Raw genomic sequence first — 27,719 nt, 5'->3', positions numbered from 1 at the left:
CTCTAATACAGATTCTTTCTGCTTTACATGAAAAGCTTAGAGATTACAAAAACACTGTGTACAATAGCAAAGTAAAGTTAGAAATTGGTAAAACAAATGAATATAGTCTTAAATATGAAGAGGAGGATGTCACAGAAAGAATACTAAGACCTCTGGACTATTTGTCTGCTCTGCAGCAAGGCTGCACATGACCCACTGCAAATTATAACATGCAGCCACTATCCACACTATATTGTAGATTTCTATCTGGAAACTGGAGTATACAGCTTTGTGAATCTTCTTAACCTAAGTGGACACAGCCAGCCCTCTATAATAACAACAACAACAGTAATATTTATTAGTCACTTGCTACGTGCCATTATTTCTCAAAGCAGTAGGACAGTGCCAAAGGGGTCCAGTTTGACCAGACACAGAGTGACTCCCAAACCAGAGGTCCTGGGCAAGGCTGAAGTATAATGAGCATGCTGTGTCTCTCTTTTACCAAGAGAACATAAGCCTGGAGCCATGGAGGGCCTGGCTTAACACACTTGGCCAATAGCTCCCAGGCCAGATGAGAGAGTTGAGTGCTCTCCACAAGTGTGGTAGACGGGAGGAATCCAGAACTCTCTCACTGAGCTTGATAACTTTTGTAAACCTTAATTCTCAATTATAAGGCCATAACAAGTTTCACAGTTCAAAATTTAAATAATTCTCAGGTTGGCTTGGTCAATAATTTTAAAACTTTTCAGAAATAAAAAACAAACTAAATTTCAATCTAAATTATATTTTATTATATTACCATATTGTATTTCATCCTCTTAACAGACTGATTCAGAGTCACCTAGAGAGCTTATTAAACCACAGATTGCTGGGCCCCACCCCTAGAGTTTCTGATTCAGCAGGGAAGGGCCAGAGAATATGCATTTCTAACAATTCCTTGGTAATTAATACTGATGCTGCTGGCCCAGGGACCACACACTGAAATCTACTGTGCTAAGATATTGCTAAATTTTGGAAAAGAGTGCATGAAATAGTGGGAAAAGGCCCCATTCCTGGAAATGCTCTATATGGATCCTAAAATACCGTCCATCTGGTCAAGTAGCCCCAAAAGACACTTAAATTCTTTTAGGAACTCCAAATCATGCCATGTGACTTTTAAAGGCATGTTATAGAAAACATATTTCCCCAGATTCCTCAGAAAACTTTATTACAATTTGTAAATTCTTGCATTCCAGCTGATAACACCTAAGGAAAAAGTTCCTTTAATGTTTCAGTAACCAAGCTGCTTTAAATGGTGTTATTCCAGGGCTTCCCTGCTGGTGCAGTGATTGAGAATCCGCCTGCCAATGCAGGAGACACGGGTTTGAGCCCTGGTCCAGGAAGATCCCACATGCTGCAGAGCAACTAAGCCCATGCTCCACAACTACTGAGCCTGCGTTCTAGAGCCTGCGAGCCACAACTACTGAAGCCCACGTGCCTAGAGCCCATGCTCCGCAACAAGGGAAGCCACGACAATAAGAAGCCAGCGCACCGCAACGAAGAGTAACCCCCGCTCGCCGCAACTAGAGGAAGCCAACGCACAGCAACGAAGACCCAACTCAGCCAAAACTAACTAACTAACTAAATAAATAAATAAATAAATAAATAATGGTGTTATTCCAGAGGTTCCAAATTCAGATGCCCTCAGGGGCCAAGAATTTAAAGTGGGTCAGCTGGGAAACTAGAAAAGCACGCCCTACCCAATGCAGACCTAGCTCTCATGCAGGAATCTGGGCCCAAATAAGATACCGCAATATATAAAAGAAGCCAGAAATCTAAAATTTAATGAAAATTTTCATAAATTACAGATGTTGACCATAAATTCAAAATTTTTAAACAGCATTCATGCCAAAAAAAAACCATGTCTGTGGACTGAAAGCAGCCCATAGGCAATCAGTTTGCTGAATCTGAGTGCTGGGATACTGCAGCTGAAGAAAGTTCTAATGATCCAATCAGCATGAATTGAGCACCTGTTGTGTGTCAAGCACAGTGCTGAGCAACATGGTAACAAGGGAAGCAGAACCCCAGTCTCCAGCCTTCTAAGTGCTCAAAGTCTAATGAATATTTGATGCTAAACCAGGGGAAAATATTAGCCAAGGCTTATTACAAATGGAAGAGAATAACTACCTAGGGAGGCATTCACAGCACAGCAAGGTCCAATGGAATGATCTTAATTACAGGTACAATAATTGTTTCGTTTAACAAGGTAAAAACATAGTAACTAAAAGATGGGATTTAGTAATGAATATCTATCAATTAACATAAGCAAACCTATGGAAATTTCCAGACCTGTACTGCTTACCTGAGTGAGAATTAAAGTTCTACCACTCTTACGTAAATCACGACAAGTGTGTAATATAGCGTATAAATGTTTGATGGTACTTGTAAACCCAAGTACAAAGACTGCCATATTAGAAAAATACAAACTAAGATGAGGATATTGACCCCAGACAGACATTTTCTATCTCAGAAAGGAAAGTTATGTGAAAAGTTGCATTCTAATGGGATCACTCCTGGTGAAAAACAAGCCACGGCAACTCAGACAGAGAGAGAAAATGATGACATGCTACACAAACCACAAATACCCCAGGCTATCCTTGAGTTATGGTGACAGACACAAATCATGCACTTGTTCAGTTTAGGTCAGGAGACCACAAACTACTTAACCATTCAAAATTAAAAGGTGATGCAATTAAGCTCAAAGCCAAAAAACAAAAGAGTTAATGGCCAATTTTAAAAAAACAGATTTTGGGGGCAGCCTTTCGGTAAAGTTGTTTGCCATGCTTAAAAGTAAAATCTTCAAGTCGAGTGGTTAGAATGGGATGTTTAAGCTGTGTCATTCGGCCTGACTAAGCTAAGGAAGACATTAGTGCAGCCTGGATTATATGCCCTTTAATAAAAAACAAACTGAGCCCATGCACTTCCCTAAACAAGCAAGCTCTGCCAATGATGGTGGTCAGATTAAGTAGATTACAGCACAGGGACCATGGTGACCAAGGCATCATTCTCTTACAGTGACTAGGCTAGCCCAGTAATGGCCGCAGCAATCAGCGTCTCCATAGCAATCAGTGGTCATTCCATTGCAAAAGCGATAAAATGAACAGGTCTTCCTGTGAGCAGCCATGACCTCTACATGTTTTACCTCCAACTTCCCCAGGAAAGGGATATTCTTGAAAATTTTCTTTGGCTGTACAAAACAAAATACGGTTTATGTTTTTATTTAAAGCTAAAATAAAACAGATCGAATAGTTTATTTAAAAAGAAAACGATGTCTCTTTATGGTCCATTTTGTTTCAAACCCAGTATGTTTCATTTAATGAAATGGCACCTTTGATCAAAATAGAAGTCAAAACATCAAGAAAAGTTGCTCATAAAGGTTAATCGATCAGGCTGATAATATACTTGAAGGTATTTGGGGATTCTCTATAAAAGGGGGTTTTCTTGCCTGAGGCTTCTGAATGGGCATAAGGGCTCCAGGCCTTGCAAACTCTAGGTAAGCTCACTCCTGTGGGAATTAACACTTTTAGCACCCCTGAAACCTCTTTAAACTACATGAACACTCTCCAGCATGTAGCTTGCTCTTCTTCCCCCAAAAGCCCATGAACCTGCAACAGAAGATAACCTCATGAAGAAATCTTCAACATGTTTTTGTAGTTATAATAAGAGGGTGGTCTGATCACTGTATCAAAAGAGTGCTTGTGTACAACCACCTGATACCGTGGCAGGTACCTGGTTACCAGATAGGATTACTGCACTGATTCATTCAGCAACAAGGACATTCCCTGAGCCCCACCATCTGCCAGGTACTTTCAGTGCTTTAATATAATCATCCATTTCACCATGCCGCCCTCCCCTTTTTGCTTTTACCCTGAAAAGGCCATGTGGGATGTTTTGTACATTTAAAATTACCTTTCTGGCAATATTCTTTTAAATCTTTCTAAATTGTCCCCAAGATTACTGTGATTGTCCTGTTGATTCATAAGAGCAGGTATTAAAAAAAAAAAAATCACTGCCCTAGAAAACGTCCCCTTTTTTCAGAGACACTCTTTTTTCCCGCAGGCTGGGGTTTTATTTTTCTCAGAGGAAAAGTGAAATCAACAGTTAAAACTGTATTGATTATTTTAGAAAAAGCCAGTTAAATCATATTATGTTTATAAAACTGTCAAATCACTGAATCAGTAATTGAAAGATTTTCTTAACTGATTAACTTTGAAAAAGGTACTCTGCTTTTCAAAATACCACTACCTTGTCTTTAATTACTACAGTCTTCTCTTTTAGAAGCTCATATATTCCAGCCCAGTGTTCCTAGCATTGTCTGTGCCAAAAATCCCTTTGAGAACCTATTAAAAAGTTATGAATCCTCTCAGAAGAAAAACGTAGATACAAACAAAATTTTATATATAATTTCAGGAGTTTATGGATTCTTTGAAGTATAAGATTACAATAATGGGTCTAGCCTATCAATCACTGATGACATTTTAAATTAAATAACATACACAGTTTTGCAAACTGTCCTCACTTCATTAAATCTTCTTCCTTTGACTGATTCCCTTATTATGGTAACTCTTGACCAGAAATAGCAAACTACTACCTATTACTGTATAACTCTTAATACTTGCATTTTTTAAAGTATAGTTTAAAAATGAGAAACAGGGTTTTTGCTGGTGGTAGTGGTTTCTGATTTTGGGTTTTTAATCTAAGTAAATGTGTAATGGATAATTTTCCATTTTAATTCATATAATTAAAATGAAGGTCATTGGGAAAAGAATGAATACAAATACACACACAAAAAATCAGTAAATCATCACCTCAAATCATCAACTTTAAAAAAAAACCTTTTAACATATAAAAAATAAGAAATTTGGGTTTGGAATAGAATATACTGTAAAATATTACCTATCTACCTAAGGTATCAAATAAAGGGGAAAAAATAATAAGAGGTTTACTGGAAGAAATAAAAATTTCCAAAGTAGAAAATAAAATGCGCCTCAAAGAGTTAGGAAACCACACAGAAAAAGAATTCTAAGAAGTTCTTTGTTAAAAGAACAGAAGTTATTTAAGTTATTTTAACAAAAGTTATTTGTCAGAATAATGCCAATTATTCAGAGAAGGAAAGGAGTTTGAGGACCAAGTCAGTGGCATCAGATTGGGTATTTAAGATGTCACTAGAGCAGTTTCAGCACAGTTAGGAAGACAAAGGTAGGAGAGCAAATGATAAGAAATCAGTGTGAAGTAAGGATGTAAACATGCTGAGGGCAGGATATTGAAACCTCTAGAGGCAAAAGGATGGAAGAGGATCTGTAAGTCATGGGGATCATGATAAGGCCAAAGCAGTTTCTGTGTGTTTAGTGACCCTGTGCTGGACACTTGGAGACAAAAGTCTCCATCTTTTGATAAGGCATGCCTCCATCCTCTAGGAGCTCAAAGTCTAGTGAGAAAGATAGATGCAATTGAAAATTGCAAATTATAACTGAAATTATTATTTCAATTAAAATTAAAATTACAACTCATCAGTAACAGAGATCTGCACAAAGAATTACAAGAAAACAAAGGAGGCACCTCCCACTTTGTCCAGCAGCACAAGGAGATGCTTACTAGAGGTGGTGGTGCTTGCACAAGGTCTTAAAGAATGAGGAGTTATCAAACCAGAGGGCAAGGGCACTCCAGCCATACTGGATGTCGCACGCAATTGTGTGGAGCAGCGCTGTGGTTCGGGGTAAAGTTCAAGGCTAGAAGCAGCAGGGGTACTGCAATCTTCAGTAACTCAGTAAGTTAGTGCATGAAATCACCCACTGGGAAGATGCCAAGGGTGGGAGTTGTCAAAGTGAGCGAGACAAAAGGCATGGAAGTATGGTGCCAAAGGTCTTACCAAAATGAGTGACCGTGGGCTGCAGACAAGAGACATCGGAAGGGAGCTGAGAGCCTAAAAGAATAGGGAGACTGAAGGCCTGGAGATTACACAAGGGTGAGAGAGACAATGTGGGAGGCGTGTAACAAGGGGGTACATTCAAAATCGGAAAGGCTAGAGTCTGGGTTCCAGGAGGCAAAGCAGCCAGAGTGGCAGGAACGGTCACTGGAGTAAAAAAGAAGCAGAGGAGCTATGAGGCCACCATGGGACAACAAGGGGAAGTTAGTCAGGGCAGTGCTGTGGGTGAGTACAGCAAGATGATAAACCAGAGGCTGCAGCTACCAGTGAAGGTGGAGAGAAGTGTATGAATGATGCAGTCAAGAGCCTGAGAACCGGCCCCGACCTTACCCTGCAGCCTTGGGCAAGTCACATGCCTCTCCTGGGCTTCCCTTTCTGCACCTATGAAATCAGGAGCCTGGACTAAATGGTTATTTGGATTCCTAAAATGATATCGGATAGCTTTCGCATATGGAAATGATAGCTATGAGGCTGAGAAGGTGTTCGTAAACTTTGCTGAAGGACTGTCTTTATTGTATCTCCTATCAGAATTCACGAATGTTACCTTAGTAACTTTCTTTTGTATAGGACTTCAAAATTTACAAAGCTCTCTTACACATATTTTCTAACCTCTGTACATATATAATCCTAACCACCTTTCTGTGAGAGCTCTATAAGCCCTATTTTAGAGCTGAAGAAACAGATTCTACAAGGCTGAAGCGACTGCAGCTTTGAATTGGTAATGTAAGTCTTTTTCTCCTGATAAAGAGATTCTACTTGGTATGCTTTATTGAGATAACCCATGACTTACTAACATTTAAAATTCATTCCCTCAGCAAGTAACAAGGGTCCCACTAACTGTACTAAAGCTAAAAAGGTCATTCATTCCAGGCATCCATCAGATTACCTGATCACTGAAATGAACAGAGGGGACTGTCTGAACTTTATTAAATCTGTATAATGTTGAAAGAAAGCTTTGTAAATGAAAAAATCAAAACAAGTCCTTGTATATGCTTACCCATACTGTTTAGTATAGACCATGATAGTAAAATAGTCTTAATTCAATCCATCTACTCTTATGTACTTGTTATGTAGAGCACTGAGTCAAGACCAGAAAATTTGTTTTCCTGACAATGATTCCTTTCTCTTCAATCATTCCAGATAGTAGACAGGTTCCACACTGTTGATTATAATACCCAGTTCATACCAACTACATACTAACAGGACTAATCAAGAAAGTGAAGAAATTCCTAGGTCCTCAAAAGGAAGAAATGGCTTTTAATTATTTATGAATTATCCTTTCCTTGTTCATTCATCCATAAAAAGTCCATTTAATATTTTTTATTAAATCCTTTTGGAGATATTATTTGCTTCCTTGGTGATTACAAAGATTTTAACTTTATCTTTTAAACGACAGGCAGTAGCTTCTTTTCTGAAAAATGTAAGTAGGTTTAGAAATTGAGTTATTTGTAGTGAGGTGGATGGACCTAGAGTCTGTCATACAGAGTGAAGTAAGTCAGAAAGAGAAAGACAAATACCATATGCTAACACATATATATGGAATCTAAAAAATGGTTCTGAAGAACCTAGGGGCAGGATAGGAAGAAAGACGCAGACGTAGAAAATGGACTTGAGGACACAGGGAAGGGGAAGTAGTAAGCTGGGACGAAGTGAGAGAGTGGCATGGACATATATACACTACCAAATGTAAAACAGATAGCTAGTGGGAAGCAGCCGCATGGTACAGGGATATCAGCTTGGTGCTTTGTGACCACCTAGAGGGGTGGGATAGGGAGGGTGGGAGGGAGACGCAAGAGGGAGGAGATATGGAGAGATATGTATATGTATAGCTGATTCACTTTGTTATGAAGCAGAAACTAACACACCATTGTAAAGCAATTATATTCCAATAAAGATGTTAAAAAAATAGAAAATGAAATTTAAAAATTTAGTATGAATAAAAAATAAAATTTTTTAAAAATGTAAGTAGGTTTAGTTAAAGGAATGTACATACTATGTATTTCTGAGTCAGACACTACTTTAGAAATTAATCCCCTAAAAAGTTGATTACAACAGATCTTATGTGATTTTTGACTTTAAAAATCTCTCTTTGGTATCATTCCATGTCCATTTAGCATTTTGAGATCAATGGCAAAAATCTGTGGATTCATATTTTACAGGAAATTCTCCATGATAGACTGTCTTTTATACCTAAGTACAATAAAAATCAATCAAATCAAAAAATTATCATTAAGCAGGTAATATATACAAGGCACTGCACTATGTCATGCCAGAAACATTTTACCCAGCAGAAAGATTAAACTATCCAAGCATTATAATTTAGTGGCTATCCTCAAGAGCATGCTGTGTAGATTTCACCTTGCAAACTGAAACATTTAAGATCCTCATTTAGAAAATTGAGAGAAAAAGATAAATATTTCTTTCTGTGTGATGAAGTAAGTTTACCAAAACTAGGAATATAGATGTCACTCTTCCTCATATATGCTTAGAATTTAAGAGGGAAAAAAAGCCACATGTAAAATTTAAAAAATAGAGATGAATAGTGAATGTATGACCCAAATTTTGTCATAACAGGTAAAATCCATGCTCTGTTGCTGCTAGTTGATCAATCTCACTTGGCTGTTAACTCTACAGAGGTGACATTCAAGAAATACACAAAAATTTCAATCTTGATCAGATAGAAAAAGCTTATGCTCCAGAGCTCCTGCCGTGCAATGATGAGCCAGCCCCCTTCATCGCCTGGTAACAGTGTCCAGAAGTGGACCTGAAGGTTTCAGAAAAATCATCCTAGGAGGGAATTTGATAAACTCATTAACAACAACCTGAAAGGATTTGTGTTTTCTTTCTTAGATCACTATTTCAATGACTTCATTCAGCTCATGTTTCCATTGATCCTGAAAAATGAAAGAGGTTAACATGTCCTTTGTGGGGTAATCAGGTAGATCAATTTCAACTTCTAGGTGAACTACTCACTTAAATTTCCAAAGATCAAGATTACCTGACTAAATGGTATATGCACAGCAACCCCACTGGTTAGATTTCACAGTTCAAATTTTTAATACCAAAATATAAACATCACCACAATACTCACTTTTAGTTTCTTGTTTAGTTTACAGCAGTATCTGTACACCATTGCCAAGTTCAGAGGTCCAAAATCTGCATAGAAACTGAGATTTTTTTTTAAGTAGTATTTAGTAAAGATATTTTCAGTAACATCAATGCTCATTTTTATTTTCATTAAAGTTACAATCAAGTTTCAATTATCTTTGGGAATAAAGGTTAGTATACAACTGAATCATAATAATCCAAATAACTAGTGATTTCACCCTGCCAATGCCCTCCAGTTACTATAACCAGTCTTGTAACAGGGAACTGTTTGGACAGTTTTGAGTTCCACCTCCTTTTATCTCCCTGCCAGGACATTAAGTAAAAGAATTAAAAAGCAAGCACTGAAAGAACCAACATGAACAAAACATATATGTGGCCTACACTTCCTGGTTTTATTTATCACCTACTTAGTCATAAAGCTCATGTACCCTAAGTTCTAATTCCAACTATTCCACTCAAACCTTGCTCTCAATTTTCAAGTATCTTAAATCCAGTGGTCTTATTTTCAGTTTCATTCTCCTTGGACTTTCTGTATTATATAACACCCTGGCTCGTCTCCTTCTCTCCACCCCTTTACATCTCCAGGATACACACATCAGTGTGCAGATCATCTGCTGTCATGAATTAAACGATAACACTATGGAAAACAGATGTCTCCTAACCCAAAACCCAACATCAGTTTTTCCCATCTTCAACTACCTGCTGGACTTCCCATCTATGCGTCCTTCCATCACCTGGAACTCAACCCATCTTCCCTTCAGATCAGCCCTCCAGGCTGAAAACATTTTGTTTCTCCCAGTTGCTCAGACATGAAACTTCCTATTAAGTTAGTTCAAATAAATATTAATTTAGTTATTATATATCAAATAAGCTACTACTCTAAGTCATCCCTTCCTTTTCTATTCCTACTTTAGCAACAAAAGTCCAGATCTTTCTTCATCTCACATCTTTAGTGTTTTAATTCTCTCTCTCCTGCCCAGTCAACCTATATTCCACACTAGAAATTAATCTTTATAAAATCTCACTTCTCACATATCCTCTCACTGTTCAAAAATGTTTAATGGCTCTTTACTCCCTTCAGAATAATTCCTTAGCTCAGAAATCAAAGCCCTAACCATCACACCCCTAGCTTCCAGGCTGATCTCTCCTAAGAGTTCCCATATGGAATCTTCATTCCAACAAATATGTCCATTCCTCATTCTCGAATACTCCATGCATATTCTTAATCCAAGCCGCTGCTCAGATTGGTCTCCTTGCCTGGAATGCTCTCCTTTTCTCTTTCTACTACCCTCTAGTTTCTTCAAAATCCAGTTCAAGTCCTACCTCCTGCACTCACCCTAAGAGAAAACTAACCACCCTTCTCTCAAAGTTCCCAAAACTTATCATCTGAGCCACTGTTTTGGCCCATGACACATACTATCACATACTATGAATTATCTTTTTAAGTGTAGATCCTACCTGGCCAACTACAGTGTAAGTTTCTCACTCAGGGACTGGACATCTTGAGAATGTCCTGCTCATAATAAACTTCAACAAATAAGTCTTCATTATGACTATTTTGCTCATTAATGCCCAAATTCAATTTAGCCTAGACTATAAATTTACTAAATATCAACACATTTTCAAAAAAAGCATCCCCAAAAGACATTTAATTTTTTAAATAAAAATTAGGATTTAATTTTTTCTTTTACCCAAATTACACTACAATAGATATGTCGTTACAAATCTGCCAAAAGCCTCTTGCCTTACTTAAGAATACTATACTTGGGCTTCCCTGGTGGCACAGTGGTTGAGAGTACGCCTGCCGATGCAGGGGACAGGGTTCATGCCCCGGTCCGGGAGGATCCCACATGCCGCGGAGCAGCTGGGCCCGTGAGCCATGGCCTCTGAGCCTGCGCATCTGGAGCCTGTGCTCCGCAACGGGAGAGGCCACAACAGTGAGAGGCCCACATACCGCAAAAAAAAGAAAAAAGAATACTATACTTGTATATTTTATCCATCTTAAACAAGTAGACAATATTTTGGCCCTTATATTCAAGGTAACATGAAAATTAGCCGTTCCTGCACACAGGTTTCATGAGAGTAAGAGTAAACTTGCCAAAAAAGGAAACCTGCAACAATTTGAAATTAAAAGTTCTTCTATTTCTAGTCCCCAGTGTGATGCTGTGCTCTAAGTATAAAAAAATACCCATGAATCCAAAATGAACTATGCCTACAACAATTACCGACCAGTTCAAGCCCTGTCGACAAGAATCCACTCAAAAGAACCAAAATGAAAAGACTGTACAGATAAGTATGTACCAGCACTGATTAAGGCAGCCTTGTTTCTATCACAGAGATTTCCTTATCCTTGGGTTATTGTAAGCAAAACTCAACTAATATATCTTATTTTGCTACTAGAACATGAATTTTTTTTTCTTTTTTTGCAGTACACGGGCCTCTCACTGTTGTGGCCTCTCCCGTTGCGGAGCACAGGCTCTGGACGCGCAGGCTCAGCGGCCATGGCTCACCGGCCCAGCCGCTCCGTGGCATGTGGGATCTTCCCAGACCGGGGCACGAACCCGTGTCCCCTGCATCGGCAGGTGGACTCTCAACCGCTGCGCCACCAGGGAAGCCCTGAACATGAATATTGAGACATAGAACTTTAAGGTAAATCTGGAATTTTTAGTTAAGGTTATTTCAGCTTTTTTAACTCACTGTGAACAAATTTTAGGAAAGCATATAGAATTCAGGTCATCTAATTCCAGTTTCATACTAACCATTATAAGCCAACTTCAATTCCAGACTCAAAGCTATTCCTAACAATAGAGCCAGCTTAGCCACACGTACTTTTGGAAGCAACATGGTTAATGAACACACCTATTTCACCAAACAACATTAAAATAAATTGGTATACTCCAACAGCACAGGAAAAAGTAAATCAAATACAAACCTTGTCCTTAAGTTGATCTGCACTCTCCAATATGGCAGCCACTAGCCACACGTGGCTATGTAAATTTAAATTAATTGAAGTTAAATAAATTAAAAATTTAGTTCTCCCATCATATTAGCCCATTTCACGAGTTCAAAAGCCACATGCGGCTAATGGCTACCAAGATGTACAATACAGATATATAACATTTCCATCACTGCAGAAAATGTTATGTGCTGATAGACAACACTGATCAAGATTTAAAAAAAAAGAAAGAAACAAAAAATAACAAACAACTAGAGAAATATAAATAAATAACTTATTTAAAATAACTAGAGAAATAATGAAGCACCATGAGTGAGGTATAGATGAAATGTTTAAGGACAATGTCCTTTCCTTTCAGGGGCCCACATTTTTTCCCAACAGTGAGATTAGGCTCTGGTAATTCTTGTCCCTTCCTGTTCAAGGGGGTCATAGTTCCAGAAAGCCAGTTTGGGACCTAGGACAGAAGAGGGTGGAAAAATAGAAGAGGACCTAGTCCCCACTACCCTTCACAGTCCCTCAAAGAGACAGTTAGCTCAGAGCATCAGATAGCTACAATGAAAGATGTATACCTCTATCTTGACCACAGCCCCAGGTTAAGGGCCAATCTTAACCTAGAAGGTTTCTAACCTCACAATACCTTGAAGCTCAATGAACCAGCGTTTATATCCTACAAAAGGAGGGATGGCTTTCAAGTCACACTAAGAAATTCAGTCAAAAATTTTGCACAGCCAAGAGCAATTTAGAACATGTCTTCAAAAGTCAGAATTGTCTCAGACAAATATAAAGCCAACAAACTCTATCTTAAGGTCATTTTATATATCCTTTCCTTACAGTGCTTACAGTTCTAAAAATATATATGTATTTATAATATAGTTTTATATACATATACTTTTCTAACAAGCTAAATACATTTCTGAAAATGTCAAGAGCATTGAAGAAAAAATGGTCACAGCTGCTCACACCGTGCTAGGTTATCACTGACTTAGATATAATAAAATGCCATGAACAGAGAAGACACCTTCCAACAACATGGCTCTTTGTAAGAAACTTCCTCACCAGAGGTGGGGAAAATGGAAACACATTTACAGGCCAGACCATTAGCTAGAGGGAAATGTTAAAATACAAAAATCAACTGATAACAATTGAAATAACTCAAATATGCTAAAAGGAATAAAATATGTACTCGAGCAACTTGGAACCAAGGCAGGAGAATAAAAGAATTGGGCTCAGGGCAGAAGAGGAGAACTGGAAAGTCATCAACCTGGGGACAGTGAAAATGGAGAGGAGAAATGGCAGAGATAAGCCGTGTAGAGACACAATAAAGAAACCCGAGGGCTGAGTGGGCTCCTAAACCCGAGGTTAATGATACATGATAGTGTCTTCTCCATTGTGGCAATTCCCAGGAAGAGGCCTCCAGAGCCACAGTCAAGCAAGGGCCCCCGCTTTTTCTAGGGTCAGGGGGAAACTCGTCTCATTTGGACAAGGAAAACCATGGATATACTATTTTATTATTGCAGAGTACCCTGAGCTTCCCCTCCAAATGAATGCACGAATGAACAAATGAATAAGGATCCCTTATGTATATATAAATTTCCCCTTGTAAGGTTGGTAAATTATGGGTCAATACCTAGAATGAAACTCATGAATTATTAAGCGAAAAACAGTCAATCTGTCTTTTTATTCAGTAAGTGTAAATAGCTAAAATCAAATTCTTCCCTGCTTTGATAGGAAAGAAATGAAAAGAATTGGAGTCCTGCAAGTGGGGAAGGAAGGAAAGATAGGGTTATCTTCTGGGGAGAATGAAGAAATGGGACCAGAGCAAATGTTTACCAGGGTCACCCTCTACCCACAGAATTTAAGGGAAATAGAACTTGGGCCTAGAAGCCTTTCTGTTATACCCTACAGGTCTAGCTCTTCTCACGAGATTTATGAAGTTTATGATGTATCATTCTTTTGTGTTTGGTTTTTCTAACAAACTCTAATTTAAGTGGGTCCATTCCTAGAGGAATCATAATTTAAAGCACAGTTGTACCTTATTCTACATATCATAAGTTTCCTCTGAAAACTGTCAACTCCTCAGCAAAAAGATAAACTATATTCCAAGCAATACTCACTGAACAAAATTTATGACCACCTACTCTGAGCAAGGCACTACAAGTTAACATAATAATCAAAGAGTGCTGACAATACAAAAAAAAATATGAAAAAATTCTGTAAGATCATTATAACGCATGCCAATTCTTCAAACTTTTTACCAGCACTGCTGACATGTTTCGTCTACTCATTCATTCACTCACTCACTCAACTATTACTGAAAAACTGCTGACTACCAGTCCCTACCCATAAGGAGCTCACCACCCAATGACAGACAAGTAAACATGATTACCTTTGATAAATGCTAAGATAGCAGTATCCTCCAAAGCACAGTGAGATGTGTGTGTATGTGTGTGTATGTACATATGTGCAAAATTTTGGTGAAATTAATCAGCACTGATCTCTGGGCTATACACTTCACCTAATATTTTCCCTATCACTAAAATATTATCAGCACCCCTCCAGTCTGATGATAAAGATCCTGTACATGGCTTAAACTCACAATGATCACATTTCAAAAAGGTCTCAAATGCTCAGCAAACATTAATCTAAGATCAAGGTACAAGTCTGAGTTTTTGCTCAAGTATAACAAACCACAGTCACATTGATGTCTACCTCCTACGGAAGAGAGGCTAGACATCTAAGAAGCTTCCCGCTCCACATCAGTCACCTAGAGACTGATGGAAAACTAAAGACCATTGGGAAGCAAGGGGTTCGTGTCTCAACTTGATCCCTCAAAGTCCCTGGGCCGATGCCTTAGCCTCTCTGGGACTCCACATCCTCATCTATCAATAAAAATGCTGAATTAGATGGCTTCTAAAGTTCTTTCCAGCTATTATATTATATTATATTACCCTATCATATCACATTCCTAGCCATTATATATGACTATTATATATATTATATATTATAGTGTGTATATATATTACACATATTATATATGTTATATATAATATAATATATTGTAGTATATATAATATATTATATATAATATTGTATATATATTATATATATTGTAGTGTGTGTGTAGATTGTCTATGACTCTAGTTATCCATACTAGACAAACCATTCAACAGTTCAAATGTTTTTCAAGGGCTGCTCGCCCTATCTGATGCACTCTGCCCTCTCAATGTGTTGGGTCTAGGTACAGAAGGCATTTTCCTCAGAGTGTCTCCTCAGAGAATAGAAAGATCCTCACAGCTTTCTTCCCGATATTCACTATGCTTTCTACATAGCCGGAAAACAAAGCCACAGTCCAGAGAGCGGCTTCATAAGGTAGGAACCTTCACATCAGTACTATTTACTTACCTACGTAAGGTAAGTAAATACCTTACCTTACGTAGGTAAGTAAATTTGTTGAGATCACAAAGGAAGGAGAGGATCCCAATATCAACTCTCACGCCTGTCCTTTGGTACATTATCTAGGTTTTTAGGAAAGTCCAGATACACAACTGGGAATATGAGGAACCCTTCTCCACTCACCACCTTATTAACCTGGGGCAAGTAGCAGGGCCACCTAAGCCTTCAGCTGCTGCTTCTGTAAAATGGGTTGCTGCTTTGCCTTAAAGCCAAAAGACAGACTAAATGATATCAAGGAACCTTCAGCACCAAGGTCTGTAATCCTGTAACTTCCCTCTTTGGAGCAGGTCAATTAATTAAAAACCCCATTGACTCTCAAACTAATGTAAACAAAAGAAGACTTTTTCAGGAATGCACTGGCAAGATTAAAATTCACTCCCACAGAAACACTCTCAAGCAGTGGAAATTAACCCCTTTGTTTAATGGCAGGTATTGAAGGCAAGAGGGCCATGCAGACAGTATGCATGTGACTTTGGTAAAAAACAGAATGGGGACTGATCCCCTTTACACAAAAGACTAACCTTCCTCATATGTCATAAAGCAAGTGAGGTTGCTTTATGAAAAGGAAAATAATTACTCTAAAACCCAGCAATGATCACATTACCTCTCTAAGCTCTTGGAAGTAAAACCAAAACCCTCAAACTTGTCTGTGAGGCCCAGGGTGATGCAGCCCCTACCTATCTCTCTTTGGGGCCTCATTTTGCACCATTTCCCCCATTTTAGTACTAGCAAGCTCCAACCAAGCTGTTTCTTTTAATTCTTGCCTCAGGCCCTTGGCACTTTACCCTCCCTGGCCTAATTAACACCCACTTATCCTCTAGGTCTCAGCTCCAGTCACACTTCCTCAGTGAATTCTTCTCTGATCCCTCCCCCACCTCTACCTCCACCTCCGTTGTCACCCCACTTCACACACATACACACACACACACACACACACACACACACACACACGCATACGTACACGTACCCCTTCACCCTGCAGGCCAGTTTTCGTTGTTATGTGCTTCCAAAACCACAGGTCTTTCCTTCAGAGAACTTACAAAACAGTCCTATGTCTCAATATTTGATTAATAGCCTCCCAAAGCCTCACTGGACTATAAACTCTATGAGAACAGGGTTGGGTTAAAATTTGCTCATTAATGTCTCCCTAGGACCTGGCACAGAGATGACTGAGTAAATGAATGAAAGATTGATGTGGTTGGTTCATCTGCAAAAATACCACCTTCTTCCATTTAATCCTAAGCTATACACCAGGTCAAATCTGGGGAAAGATATCCGACATCACATTTTACTAGCTTTGGATACAAAATTGAACTAAGTAGACAAAATTGACAAAAATAACCTAAGAAGGAAAGGACAGTGAGGGGGATGGAGAATGGCGAGGTCATCCGCCTCTCTAGAGCAGGGAAAGGTTGGGAGCACCCATCTCCACAGTCTCCCCCCCCACACCCGGCCTGCATCTTTATTACTGGCTTGCTCCCAATGTGACCTGCTCCAGAAGTAACCCCCAATCTAAAAAGACTCACCCCAACTAAGCACCATCCCAACTCCTTTTTTGCTTAGCAGCCCCTTCAATTCTGAGAGTTTTGCCAAGTTAAAATCATTCTAAACCTTTACTTTTGGGTTTTCTAGAGCTGTAGGCAATCTGCTATAGGCCATATAAAACACATTTGACACTAGTTAAAGCATCCGGCAGAACATGAAAGACACTATTTTCAAGCCCACTATTCACAGCTCCCTAGAAAAGACCTTTTAACCCTTTTCTTTATCACACACTTAGAAAAAAATAAAATGTTTTTAGCATTTCAGATTAATTCAGCTGCAGATGATCAATAATTTGACTACCAGGACTAATATAAATGCTGTATATATTCCACACTCTCTTAAAAGGACGATAAATGTATAGACTAAGAAATCGGTTATACAAGGATCCCCAACTCAGAAATCTCAATCTGGAATATAAGTGAGAATCACAAGTAAGCCAAAAAACAAAGTCACATTGCTTTTTCTAAAGCCTGTCACAAACCCATGCCCTTTAGCGACGTTTATAAGACACTCTCAGACTCGCTTGGAGTCTATTTAACCTTATTTTGTATAAAATGTGATATCTAGTTCCTATGCCCACAGTATATTAGACTCATCAGACAGATCATAGGCAGGAGGCAGCTACTGGCAGCTGGTACATTGACAGTAATGTCAAAAGCTAATCCAACAGTATGCGACACCTAGAAAGTACTCATGGTAGTCATCAACAAAAACTGACTGAATAAATTAAAACCACTAAAAGACAAAAGACATTTAGCAAGCAGGCACCATCTTCTACATAAGCAGAGATCCCTTTATTCTTTGGAGCTCCTAAAACTATCCCTGAATTACAGTGAAACTATACAACCAATGTATTCATAATAATAGAGTCTGAGTATTACAGAAAAAAAAGCAAATCATAATCAGTAAATTCTTTAACAAGGCAAAAATGTACATTCATTTTAGGAAGGTTTCCATAAATGACAAAACTGCTTTGATATTTTAAGATGTGATTTTCTAACTCTTTGTAGAAGCTGCCCCGGTGAAATGCCACATTCTCAGACAAGATAAATGCATTACAAGAGTATATCCATTAAGGAGAGCAAATCTGAAATAAACCATCTTTTCCGGTTCTCAAAAGAAAATTAAATTTTATAAGAAATGAAGAAGTCCAAACTAGCAAATTCTTTAATTTGTCAATAGGACGTGACCGTCTTTAAGACCAAAATATTAAACTAATAAATTAATAAATGAAACATTTTATTCAAAAACTCTAGTTCACACAAACTATTTTCCATAAAGGAATTTTCTATGAATCACAAGTAATCATGATCCTTTTTCAGATGTTTCCAAGTTGTCAAGGACTGGGACTGTTACATCCTTTAATAAATACGGCAATATATTTGATGATTCTCATTCAACATCTGATTCTTTGGTGGTCCTGGAAGTGTTTAGGTGATTAACAAAACCAACTTTTTTTTTTTTTTTTTTCTTTGCCGTATGCGGGCCTCTCACTGTTGTGGCCTCTCCCTTTGCGGGGCACAGGCTCCGGACACGCAGGCCCAGCAGCCATGGCTCACAGGCCTAGCTGCTCCGCGGCATGTGGGATCTTCCCGGACCGGGGCACGAACCCGTGTCCCCTGCATCGGCAGGCGGACTCTCAACCACTGCGCCACCAGGGAAGCCCAAAACCAACTTTTTAAATGTAAAAAAATTTTGTAAAGAAACAATGAATTCCACGCTTAAGCCCAACTCAAATCAGTGAGCCAGAAAGGAACTTGAGATCAGCTGTCCCACCCACCTCCCCAGATTTTAAACAAGTAAATATCTAAATATCCAGGGCAGACATTGTCTATTTTCTGCTGAAAGATCACAAAACACAAAGACTCCTCGTCCACTTTCATTATAGACCCCCCCTTTTTTACTTCTCTTCGCCATCCCCAAAATAAAACAAGGCAACAAAAAAGGCAGCTCCTCCATCTGATTTACAGACATGGCCTACTTTAAGGTGTCCCTTTCTCCCAATCACCCAAGTCAGAAACCTTGAACTTAACCTTCAATTCCCCCACCCCCTCATCTGGTCAGTCCCAAATATAGTCACTCCATCCTCTCTAGCCTCTCCCACACCGGGCCTTTCTGTTCCCATTGCTACAACCATAAACCAGCCTGGCCACAGACAACAGACACCCCACCGCCCAGCCATGGGAGTATTTGTCCTAAGCAGAGCTCTTCTCCATCTCCCTCTCATTCATAAACCAGCAGAACTGAGATCCAAACAGCTTTCCATAGGCCAGTCCCCAACCATGTTTCCAGCCTCACCTGTGACCTCTCTGCACTGCAAGTATTTTGCCTCACCTGACAGAATCTTGCTATTCCCCAACACTGAAATCTTTCTTTCTTTCCTCCTTCTTCACTCACTCATTCATTCAGCTAAAATTTCTTGTACACCATCTCTATGCCAGGCACTGTGCTGGGTACAGGGATACAGTGGTAAGCAAAAATAGGCAGTACTTGTCCTCACGGAGATCATAAAATTTACTCTTTTGCTCTTACACACCCTTCAAAAGCTAGTTCAAATATCATAGCCTTTCTATCTCTTCCTTTCTTAGATTTCTAATATGTACATTTACAGCTTTTGTCATATATTGCCTTGCAATGTATTGTTTCCACTTCCTTCTTTATGTATCTGTGTATCCCCAAAGCATTAGCACAGTGCTCTGCACCAAAATCTATCCCATCTAAATGTTAAGTTTTCTCTATTTCCAACCGCTTACAACTTTCTTTTAAATTTTGCTTTTTTCACTTCCCATAAAAATGTGTCGAGTCTTTTTTTTCTTTTTCTTTGTTTTTTAAGCACGAAGGTGTATTAAGCAGTGGCTAAGTAAAGGTCATTTACTTTCAGCTTTGGAATGTGTTTATGAACTTACAAATGAGAACATCTGATGTCTTAGGGATCTACTTCAAACACAATAATGAAGCTGCCCTGTGGCGACTTGGCTGACAAAGAACTTGGACGGCAGACAGCTCCTCATTGGACTCTCGTACAGTCCATTCGGATCCCTCTCTCAGGCTGCCCTTTTAAGACTAGCCCTGTCAGTTTTAACCGAGTCCTCAGCACCTCCGTTAAATTTTGCATTTTCACCAGGCTTATCTCAAGCAAACTGAAAGAACTGAGTAACAATTTGTCCTTATGAAGAGCAGAGACTGACTACCCACTGTGAATGCCTAGGAGGTCAAAACAGCAACTATTTAATAAATCAATATCCTGAAAGTAACAGTTGACTCCAGTGGGTCACACAGAATTAAGAACTGACCAGTGAATGTATACAGATATGTCTATTTCCTCATCACGTACACAGCATAGTACTCCTGGTTATGTGCACAGGTGTACACATATACAAGCACATGCCTAAAACTCATGTGTTCAAAACAGAGAGTGGAAAAAGTGGCCCTGAACAATACTGGGTTATTTCTGCAAGGTTAGGATGGGAGGAAGGAGAAAAGGGGAAGAAAGTAGAAACCTATACCATCTTTTAAAAGCTAAAGAGTTTTCCAAGTTTTTAGGAGAATTCTATACAGAAATCATTACATCTTATGTTACACCAGTTAAGCAGCAAGAACATTTCACCAGACAGCCTGCAAAAAGTTTTCACAGGCTTATAAAAACTGGGCTTTTGTTCTCATCTCTCCTATTAATATATAATGATAATTAACTCAATTTACTTTCTCTCTCCTTTTTAGGCGGGGCAGGCCACTGAAAGGAGAAAAAGCAAAATTATACCCACAAAAGTGGAGCCGTGGAAAAACATTTTAATTACTATCACACATTCCCAGATACAGCCTGCACACAACGTCAGCAGCACATTTACTGCCAAAGCCATCACCACCCAAGTTAGAAGGGCCACGTGAGCCAGGGAGGGGCAAAGCTGTTCTGCACCCTCCCCCCAACCAGGCTCAGGACAACTGGGAACTTGCTGGAAGCATAAGAGCAAGACTTCAGGGCAAATTTACTAGCTCAATGACCTTAAGCTCTACATAACCCTCTCTGGGCCTCAGTTTCCTTATCTATAAAGTGGTGATAATAATAGCACCTAACTCCTAGGGTTGCTCTGAAGATTGAGTTAATGTGTATAAAGGATATAGAACATTCATTGCCTGTCACAGGACTATAACTATCTGCCTATATCATGGCAATTTATAATGAAAGCTAAGGTACCAAATGATGGCCCTAAGGCTCTTATAAGATCACATATCTGTGTATGTATATATGTGCTTAGATGACATTCAGCTGTCCGTTAAATAAACCTACTTGTTACACATTAAATTTAAAATAAAAATTGAAAAACCAAAAGCGTTTCTTCCTACCTCTATCTAACCTAAATATCCATTCCCACAAGTATTTCCAGGCGAGAGAAGTTTTTCTGTATTTCTCTCAAAGATGTCCTAGGCTCACATTTCAACTCAAACCTATGCTACAGGCTACATAAAGAAATCATTCTTCTATAAATTACTTATCCAAAAATTCCCGGTTGTATTAATATCAGGCTGCTTTGATAAAGTTTAAATGAAAATTGAACATTTTAAATTATTTAAATCTTCAAGTTAGCTAATTAGTCCTCATTAGAGGCTGCTCATTCTTCCATGCTAAAACATTTGGTGAAATCCTTAGAATCGTTTCAGAAACTGCTTAATATTCAGTCCCCAGAGTATGACCATGAAGAGTTCTCTCCTGCATTTTCAATACCTTTCCTTTGCAAACACAAGGAGAGAAGAAATGAAAATGGACAAGACCTCTACACTCTCCTTTATAGCAAACTGGCTTTCTATGCATAAACATCCAACCCTACACCCATCACCGTTAAGAGGGGCACACAAAGGTTATAATAATTAAAATATTTGATTTTGCTAACTTTTGAGCCAAAAAAAATTTGAGCCAAGTTATAAAAAGTAAGCCTCTATTTAGATTACAAGGCCCAATTCCAAAACCAAAGAACTAGCCTTTCTGGAGGGTTGTACATTATTTGTAGCTTAATCACATACAGACAAATCTTTGAAAGGCTCCCTTTTTATGGGGCTATTTTTTTCCCACAAGTGTGTTAGTCTATACCCTGATATTAATTCTGATCTGTGAAATCATAAACCAAGGACAAATGTATGTTTATTATCAACCACATTTTACTAAAACTGCTCAGGCCTTTATATCAATGTGATAAATTCTGTTTAAAAATCAAGGAGAGGGCTTCCCTGGTGGCGCAGTGGTTGGGAGTCCGCCTGCCGATGCAGGGGACACGGGTTCGTGCCCCGGTCCAGGAAGAACCCACATGCCGCGGAGCGGCTGGGCCCATGAGCCATGGCCGCTGAACCTGCGCGTCCGGAGCCTGTGCTCCGCAACGGGAGAGGCCACAACAGTGAGACGCCCACGTACCGCAAAGAAAAAAAAAAATCAAGGAGAAAATTCATACTTTCATTTCTAATAAACAGCCTGACCTCATAAGGCCACTTTGTTAAATTTTCTCCACCAGCTTCTCAGAAGGTTGCCATTTCAATCATAATGCACTAATGTCTCTCCATAGCTAAATAAACATCTGCACAAAACACAGCTGTGTCCAGAATGCCCACAGCCTAATATTTAAAGAGTCTACTTCCTGATTCAAAAATAATAGTTGCATTTCCAGGGTGATAATTTAGTCAGAAAGGCAGTATTTCACTTATACATTCAGCAAATAAGTACACAGATACAGGGCTGTACAAGGCCCTGTGTGATTATGTATACTAATATTCCCCTTTCCTTAGAGACATGTACAATCTGATATGATAGTCAAGGTTTTCCTCACCATAAGCCATCCTCCATAGAAGAACCCAGATATTACTCATCCTTCCGGGGCTTTACAGTCTCTCTCATTCAATACCTCCCTGAAGTGCAGCTGAAGAGATGGATTGCACCACTTCTGTCCCTCTCCCCTTTCTTCTCTCTCCTTCGGCATTTGTCCACCTCTTTGGCTGCTTATTTCCACCTCTTTCCCTTGCTCCTCTCATCCTGGTCATGCCTATGAAATACAGGCCTTGATATTTTCTCTTTCTCCCCAGAAATCACATCATTCTCAAGGCTTTATCAACTCTTTGTGGAAAATTCCCAAATTTAAGGACTTCAAATTTATGTGATATCCAACACTGACGTGCACATCCCTTAAATTCCTTAATTCCAACCTGCAACATGGAATGCCTGATCTCCCCACTAAAGCCAATTCTTCTGCCCTATCTCTTATTTCAGTCAATGGCCCCAGCAGGTTCACCATGACCCAGGCTGTCTTAAAGACTTCTTTGACCCCTCTTTTTCCTCAGCACCCCACCAACCCACCCACCTGATCTGTTCCCAAGTCACATGGATTCAGAGCCCTTCTTCCCACCACCATTGCCACCAGTCCTAATCTAGACACTTATTTCTCCCCACTGAACAATTCGGAATTTTTCTAAGTGGGCTCTACCTCCTCTCTAATCCATCTTAAGTGATGATAGCATCATATTAATTTTTTTAGAGAGGATATATGTACTCTGGAACCAGAGGGCTTGGTTTTAAATTCCAGGTCTGCTACTTCTTACTTCTGTGACCTTGGGCAAGTTACCTAACCTCTCTGTACCTTACTCTCATCGTTTGCACACTAAGGATGGTAATAGTAGCTGCCTCAAAACTGTTGTGAACATAAAATAAATTAATAGTTGTGGGGCACCTAGAACAGCATCTGGCATGCATTTAAATGCTCAATAAATGTTTGCCATTATTTGCAGTTAGCATAGGTCCAGTCATACCCTGGACTGCCCCCAGATCCTCAAGAGAGTCCCATGGCATACCATGCTGCATTCAATCTGCCCAGCTGACCTTTCAGCTTCATATCACACAGCCCCACTTGAACCTGTACACACACCAGGCAAATCAGAGGTCTTACTATTCCCTGAACACACGCCAGAGCCTCCCTCCTCATCCTCACTGTTCCCACTTCTGGGATCTCTCATCTCATATCTCTGTCCATCCTTCAAGCCAGTCTTAACTCCTTCATGAAGCCTTTGCTGAACCCCTCCACCAGAAGTGCTCCCCAATGCCCATGAATTCCCCCCAGCACAGGGGTTATGTTACTCTATGGCAGTTATCTTTTCTCTCCGTCTCACTGCAGTCCTGTCTTTCTCCCTGCAGGTTTGGAGCTCCTTGAAGGTAACATATGCATCCATCATCCGTGTATTCACTACATCCTCTAGCCCTATGAAATATGTTGAGGTGACAAAAAAACGGAGGTGTGGGTGATCAGAACCATAGCCACTACTGTGGCGTAGTAGTGAGGCACCTCCAATAAAAAGAAATACACACTCTGCCCAGACTGGAGTCCTCATCATAGTTTTGAATGATATCAAAACTCACAATATAAATTGGATGGTCTCTCCAGCAAGTCTTTCTTTACAGGACACCAGAAATACAGGAGAATCAATATAAGAAGAACGTGGTTTGTAGCCCTATCCGAAAATACTAACATTAAAATCACACAAAAAATTTTCCTCATATATTAATATTAGAATCAAAAAACCACTGAGTACTGACTGTGTTTAGTTGACTAAATGTAATTTTCTGCTAGATCTACCATCTAGCAATCCCAAGAGAAGCAACTTAGACCTCAAGGCCTGGAGCTTGTTCAGTGACATATTAACTTCTGGCACATCACTGAAGAATTAAACGTAACGGCATATACACAGTCCCTACCCTCGGACTCATGAGAGGTCCCCAAACCCTACACCCAGAAAAAGAGGGCGACAACAATGCACATTCCCAACAATAGAATGAACACTCCATAAACACTGCTGGCAGTGACATCATCCAGGTACCAGAGGTCAGAGAGCAGGCAGTGCAGTACTCCATGCTATCTAGGAGCATAGCTGTAATCTGACACCAGGGATTTAGACCTCTTTGCCCAGCAACTCTGGGCATTCATGAGCAGCAGCAAAGGGCTCTTTCATTCCCACTTTCACTTCAGCCATTCAAGGAGCATCCTGCTCCCAGCACCACTGAGAGAAATGTCCCGAAGACATCAGTTTCAAGAATCCCTATGATTAAGTGAAATTAAAGAACGTTTTCCCTCAAATAAAAGATATGCTCTTGAAGTCCGAGAATACTCTCACTCTTCCAATACCTGGTGGTACCCACAAATACTTTGGCAGAACTGCCAAAATCCCTCTTAACAGGACAAGTCCTAGGAAGCTTACTAAGTAACTATGGTTCATTTAACTATGTTCATTTAATTGCACGTTTGGTTAAGAAAACAAGGAAGTAAAATTAAATGTTTGTTAGAATATGTTGGACAACTCTGAAACACTAGCTCTTTTAATAAAAGGACATAATTATGTCAACTCATCCTTCTTATTCCTTATTATATGTTGCTTTTATTAAGTAGAGATTTATCTCTCTTTAATTAAGTTTTTACTATACTATACGATATCTTTTTCCTGTAGATCAATGGTCTTTCACAGAAAACAGTTCCCTACTTGTATCTTACACTCTCAAATCCTAATCCCACAGAGGCAGAGTAAACAAAGAATGTAAATTAGCACTCCTATACCACTTCCTCAAAGGCAAAAATAATAATACTGTGAAGCTTGGGGCACCCAAATAAAATAACTCAATAATTTACCACACAGATAAACTCAATACACACACTGCCCTGTACTCTGTAGGTGCTCCAATAAATACTCCATGACTGATTCACAGGCCTACTACAGAATCTGGCAAGGACAGAGGGTGCGTCTCCCTGGTCCTGCACTGGGGAGTGTTAGGAATCTACGGTTGCAGTTTATTGTGGTGGTAGGAAGAACTAATATAGATAGAGGTCTAAAAGAAATGAGGTGACGATAGGTTCAAATTATGTTAACTTTCCCTGCACCTCTCCCCAAGCATCTGAGCCTAAAGAAATTGGATTTGTTGCTTGCACCACTGGGGGAAGGTGAATAAAACTGCCATAAAGGTGCACTGCATTTCCTCACCAAAGAGCCAACAAACTAAATGGTTGAGAAAAAAAAGAAAGAAAGAAAGAAACTTACTTTTCATAGACCAGCTCCTCATCGATGGAGAAATAGTGGGTATTTACTGTGCTTTTTGGTCTATTCCTTAAAGTAGCAAAATATAACCGATCTGAAAGACAAGTTTAAAAGACAGGAGAAAACATATGAGAAGTAGGGAAGCTGGGGGCAGGGGGGGTTGCTAATGCAACAAGATCAAAATAACAACCGCCACCCATTATTTAAAGACCCCATTAACACATGGAATTCTTGCAGAGCCCTGATCTCTCCCACAAAGCGACAGAGATCCAAGAGCATACCAGTTAGAGAAGCGAGAAGAGGGCCCGACTGAGGAACTCAGCGGTGGGCAGAGCTCCCATATCCCCCTTGTTCAGGCCAGCGGGAGCAGGTAGAAGCTGAGGGTACCCGTAGCACTGGAGATGCAAGTTTGGTTCAGAAATGTCCAGACCTCAGCAGCTGCGGAAGGGGAAGGGAGAGGCCAGAGGCGAGCCTCTCCCCTGCAGCTCCGGAGACTTCAAGAAGAGGAAGGGAGGAGAGACGGGGTTTGTGTCTGGAGATGTCCCGAAAACCGAGTCCAGCAGTAGAAGGATAAAGGCAACCGAAAGGATCCGCACGAGCCGCTGCATGCAGGAGCCCGGGAGAGGCCGGCGCCGTCCCATTATCGGGCGGGGAGGCCTTCCGAGCGTGCTGCAGAGGGAACGAGGGACGCAAGAAAGACAGAGAAGCCGGAAGCAGGGGGTCCTCGGGGAGAGGATAGCACCGAGAGGGGACGAGAGCCCGCGCAGCGACCGCAATACGCTGGGGGCCCAGGAAGAAGCCGGAGACAGTGGTTGGGACGTTGGGGCGAGAAGTGAAAAGAGTTGGGGGCGACGGAGGGTTGGAGGATGCGGGGCGGCTGCTCCTCACCTTTCATGAACTCGCAAGCCCCGATTAGTTCCCCTGACTCCGCTGCCATCTTAAGCGAGATACGCACGGGGGAAGGCTGGGTCCTGGCCAGCTGAGGTCACCCGCCCCCGGGGGCTTCCCCACTGCCCAGGAGCCGGGAAGCTTGCTGTCCCGAACACCGAGCCCGCCCGAAAGAGGCAGCAGGCGCCGAGGGCGGAGGCGGCTGGGGGGTCAGCGCGCAGGGCGCCCCGGGGACATTCCGTGGGGAACCCGAGCACCCTCCGAGCGGGGCGCACACGCCCCGGTCTGTGGCCACTCCGCTTCGGACCCGGCTGCTGCCGCTGCTCCGCCGCCGCCGCGCCTGGGAAACGCAGACCAGCTCTCACGGCCGGGCAAAGTCTTCCCCCGGCTCCCAAAGGGATCATGGAGGAGGAGACTTCTGGCCCCGCTCGCGCCCGTGGCTACTCGTGCGGCAGCGGGCAGGACTCTGGTGCCCGCCGGCTGGCAGCAGCTGCTCCGGCTCCTCCTTCGCCACCTTCTTTCAGCAGCAACTCTTCCTCCTCCTCCTGCCCCTGGGTCCGCCCGCAGACCTTCTTCCCCGCCCTCCCTCAGCCCCCTCCACTTTCACGGCTCCGCGGCCATCCCTTAAAGGAACAGCGCCGCTCCTTTCTCCGCGCCCGCACCGCGCCCCAGTTACCAAGCGCCCCGCGGATCACTAAGAGCCGGTTGCTAAGGCTTTGTTGCCGTCCACCAATTGCTGTACAGGAAACGCGGTCCTAGGCCATGAGGAGC

At 40.7% G+C, this 27,719-nt stretch overlaps 1 protein-coding gene across 3 annotated transcripts in view; it reads right to left on the bottom strand.

The window, feature by feature from the left end:
• CDC14A (cell division cycle 14A) overlaps positions 1 to 27,506 on the bottom strand; it is a 188,460-nt gene extending 160,954 nt beyond the window's left edge. Inside the window, exons 1-3 of one of the 3 annotated variants that reach the window (XM_032636902.1) lie at positions 26,949 to 27,506; positions 26,064 to 26,154; positions 9,036 to 9,111 (exon numbers count right to left, since the gene is read on the bottom strand). In XM_032636902.1, coding sequence (XP_032492793.1) covers positions 9,036 to 9,111; positions 26,064 to 26,154; positions 26,949 to 26,997 — 216 coding nt within the window. In that variant the 5' untranslated portion in view covers positions 26,998 to 27,506. Of the gene's footprint in view, positions 1 to 9,035; positions 9,112 to 26,063; positions 26,155 to 26,341; positions 26,903 to 26,948 lie in introns of those variants that run through there. The other 2 variants (XM_032636894.1, XM_032636911.1) reach the window with 2 other exon arrangements.
• Between the last annotated feature and the right edge of the window lie 213 nt (positions 27,507 to 27,719).

The sequence above is a fragment of the Phocoena sinus genome, chromosome 1 (genome assembly GCF_008692025.1).
Source record: "Phocoena sinus isolate mPhoSin1 chromosome 1, mPhoSin1.pri, whole genome shotgun sequence".
Classification (NCBI taxonomy): domain Eukaryota; kingdom Metazoa; phylum Chordata; class Mammalia; order Artiodactyla; family Phocoenidae; genus Phocoena; species Phocoena sinus.
The sequence above is the reverse complement of the archived record's forward strand: the minus strand, read 5'-3'. Positions and strand labels throughout refer to the sequence as shown.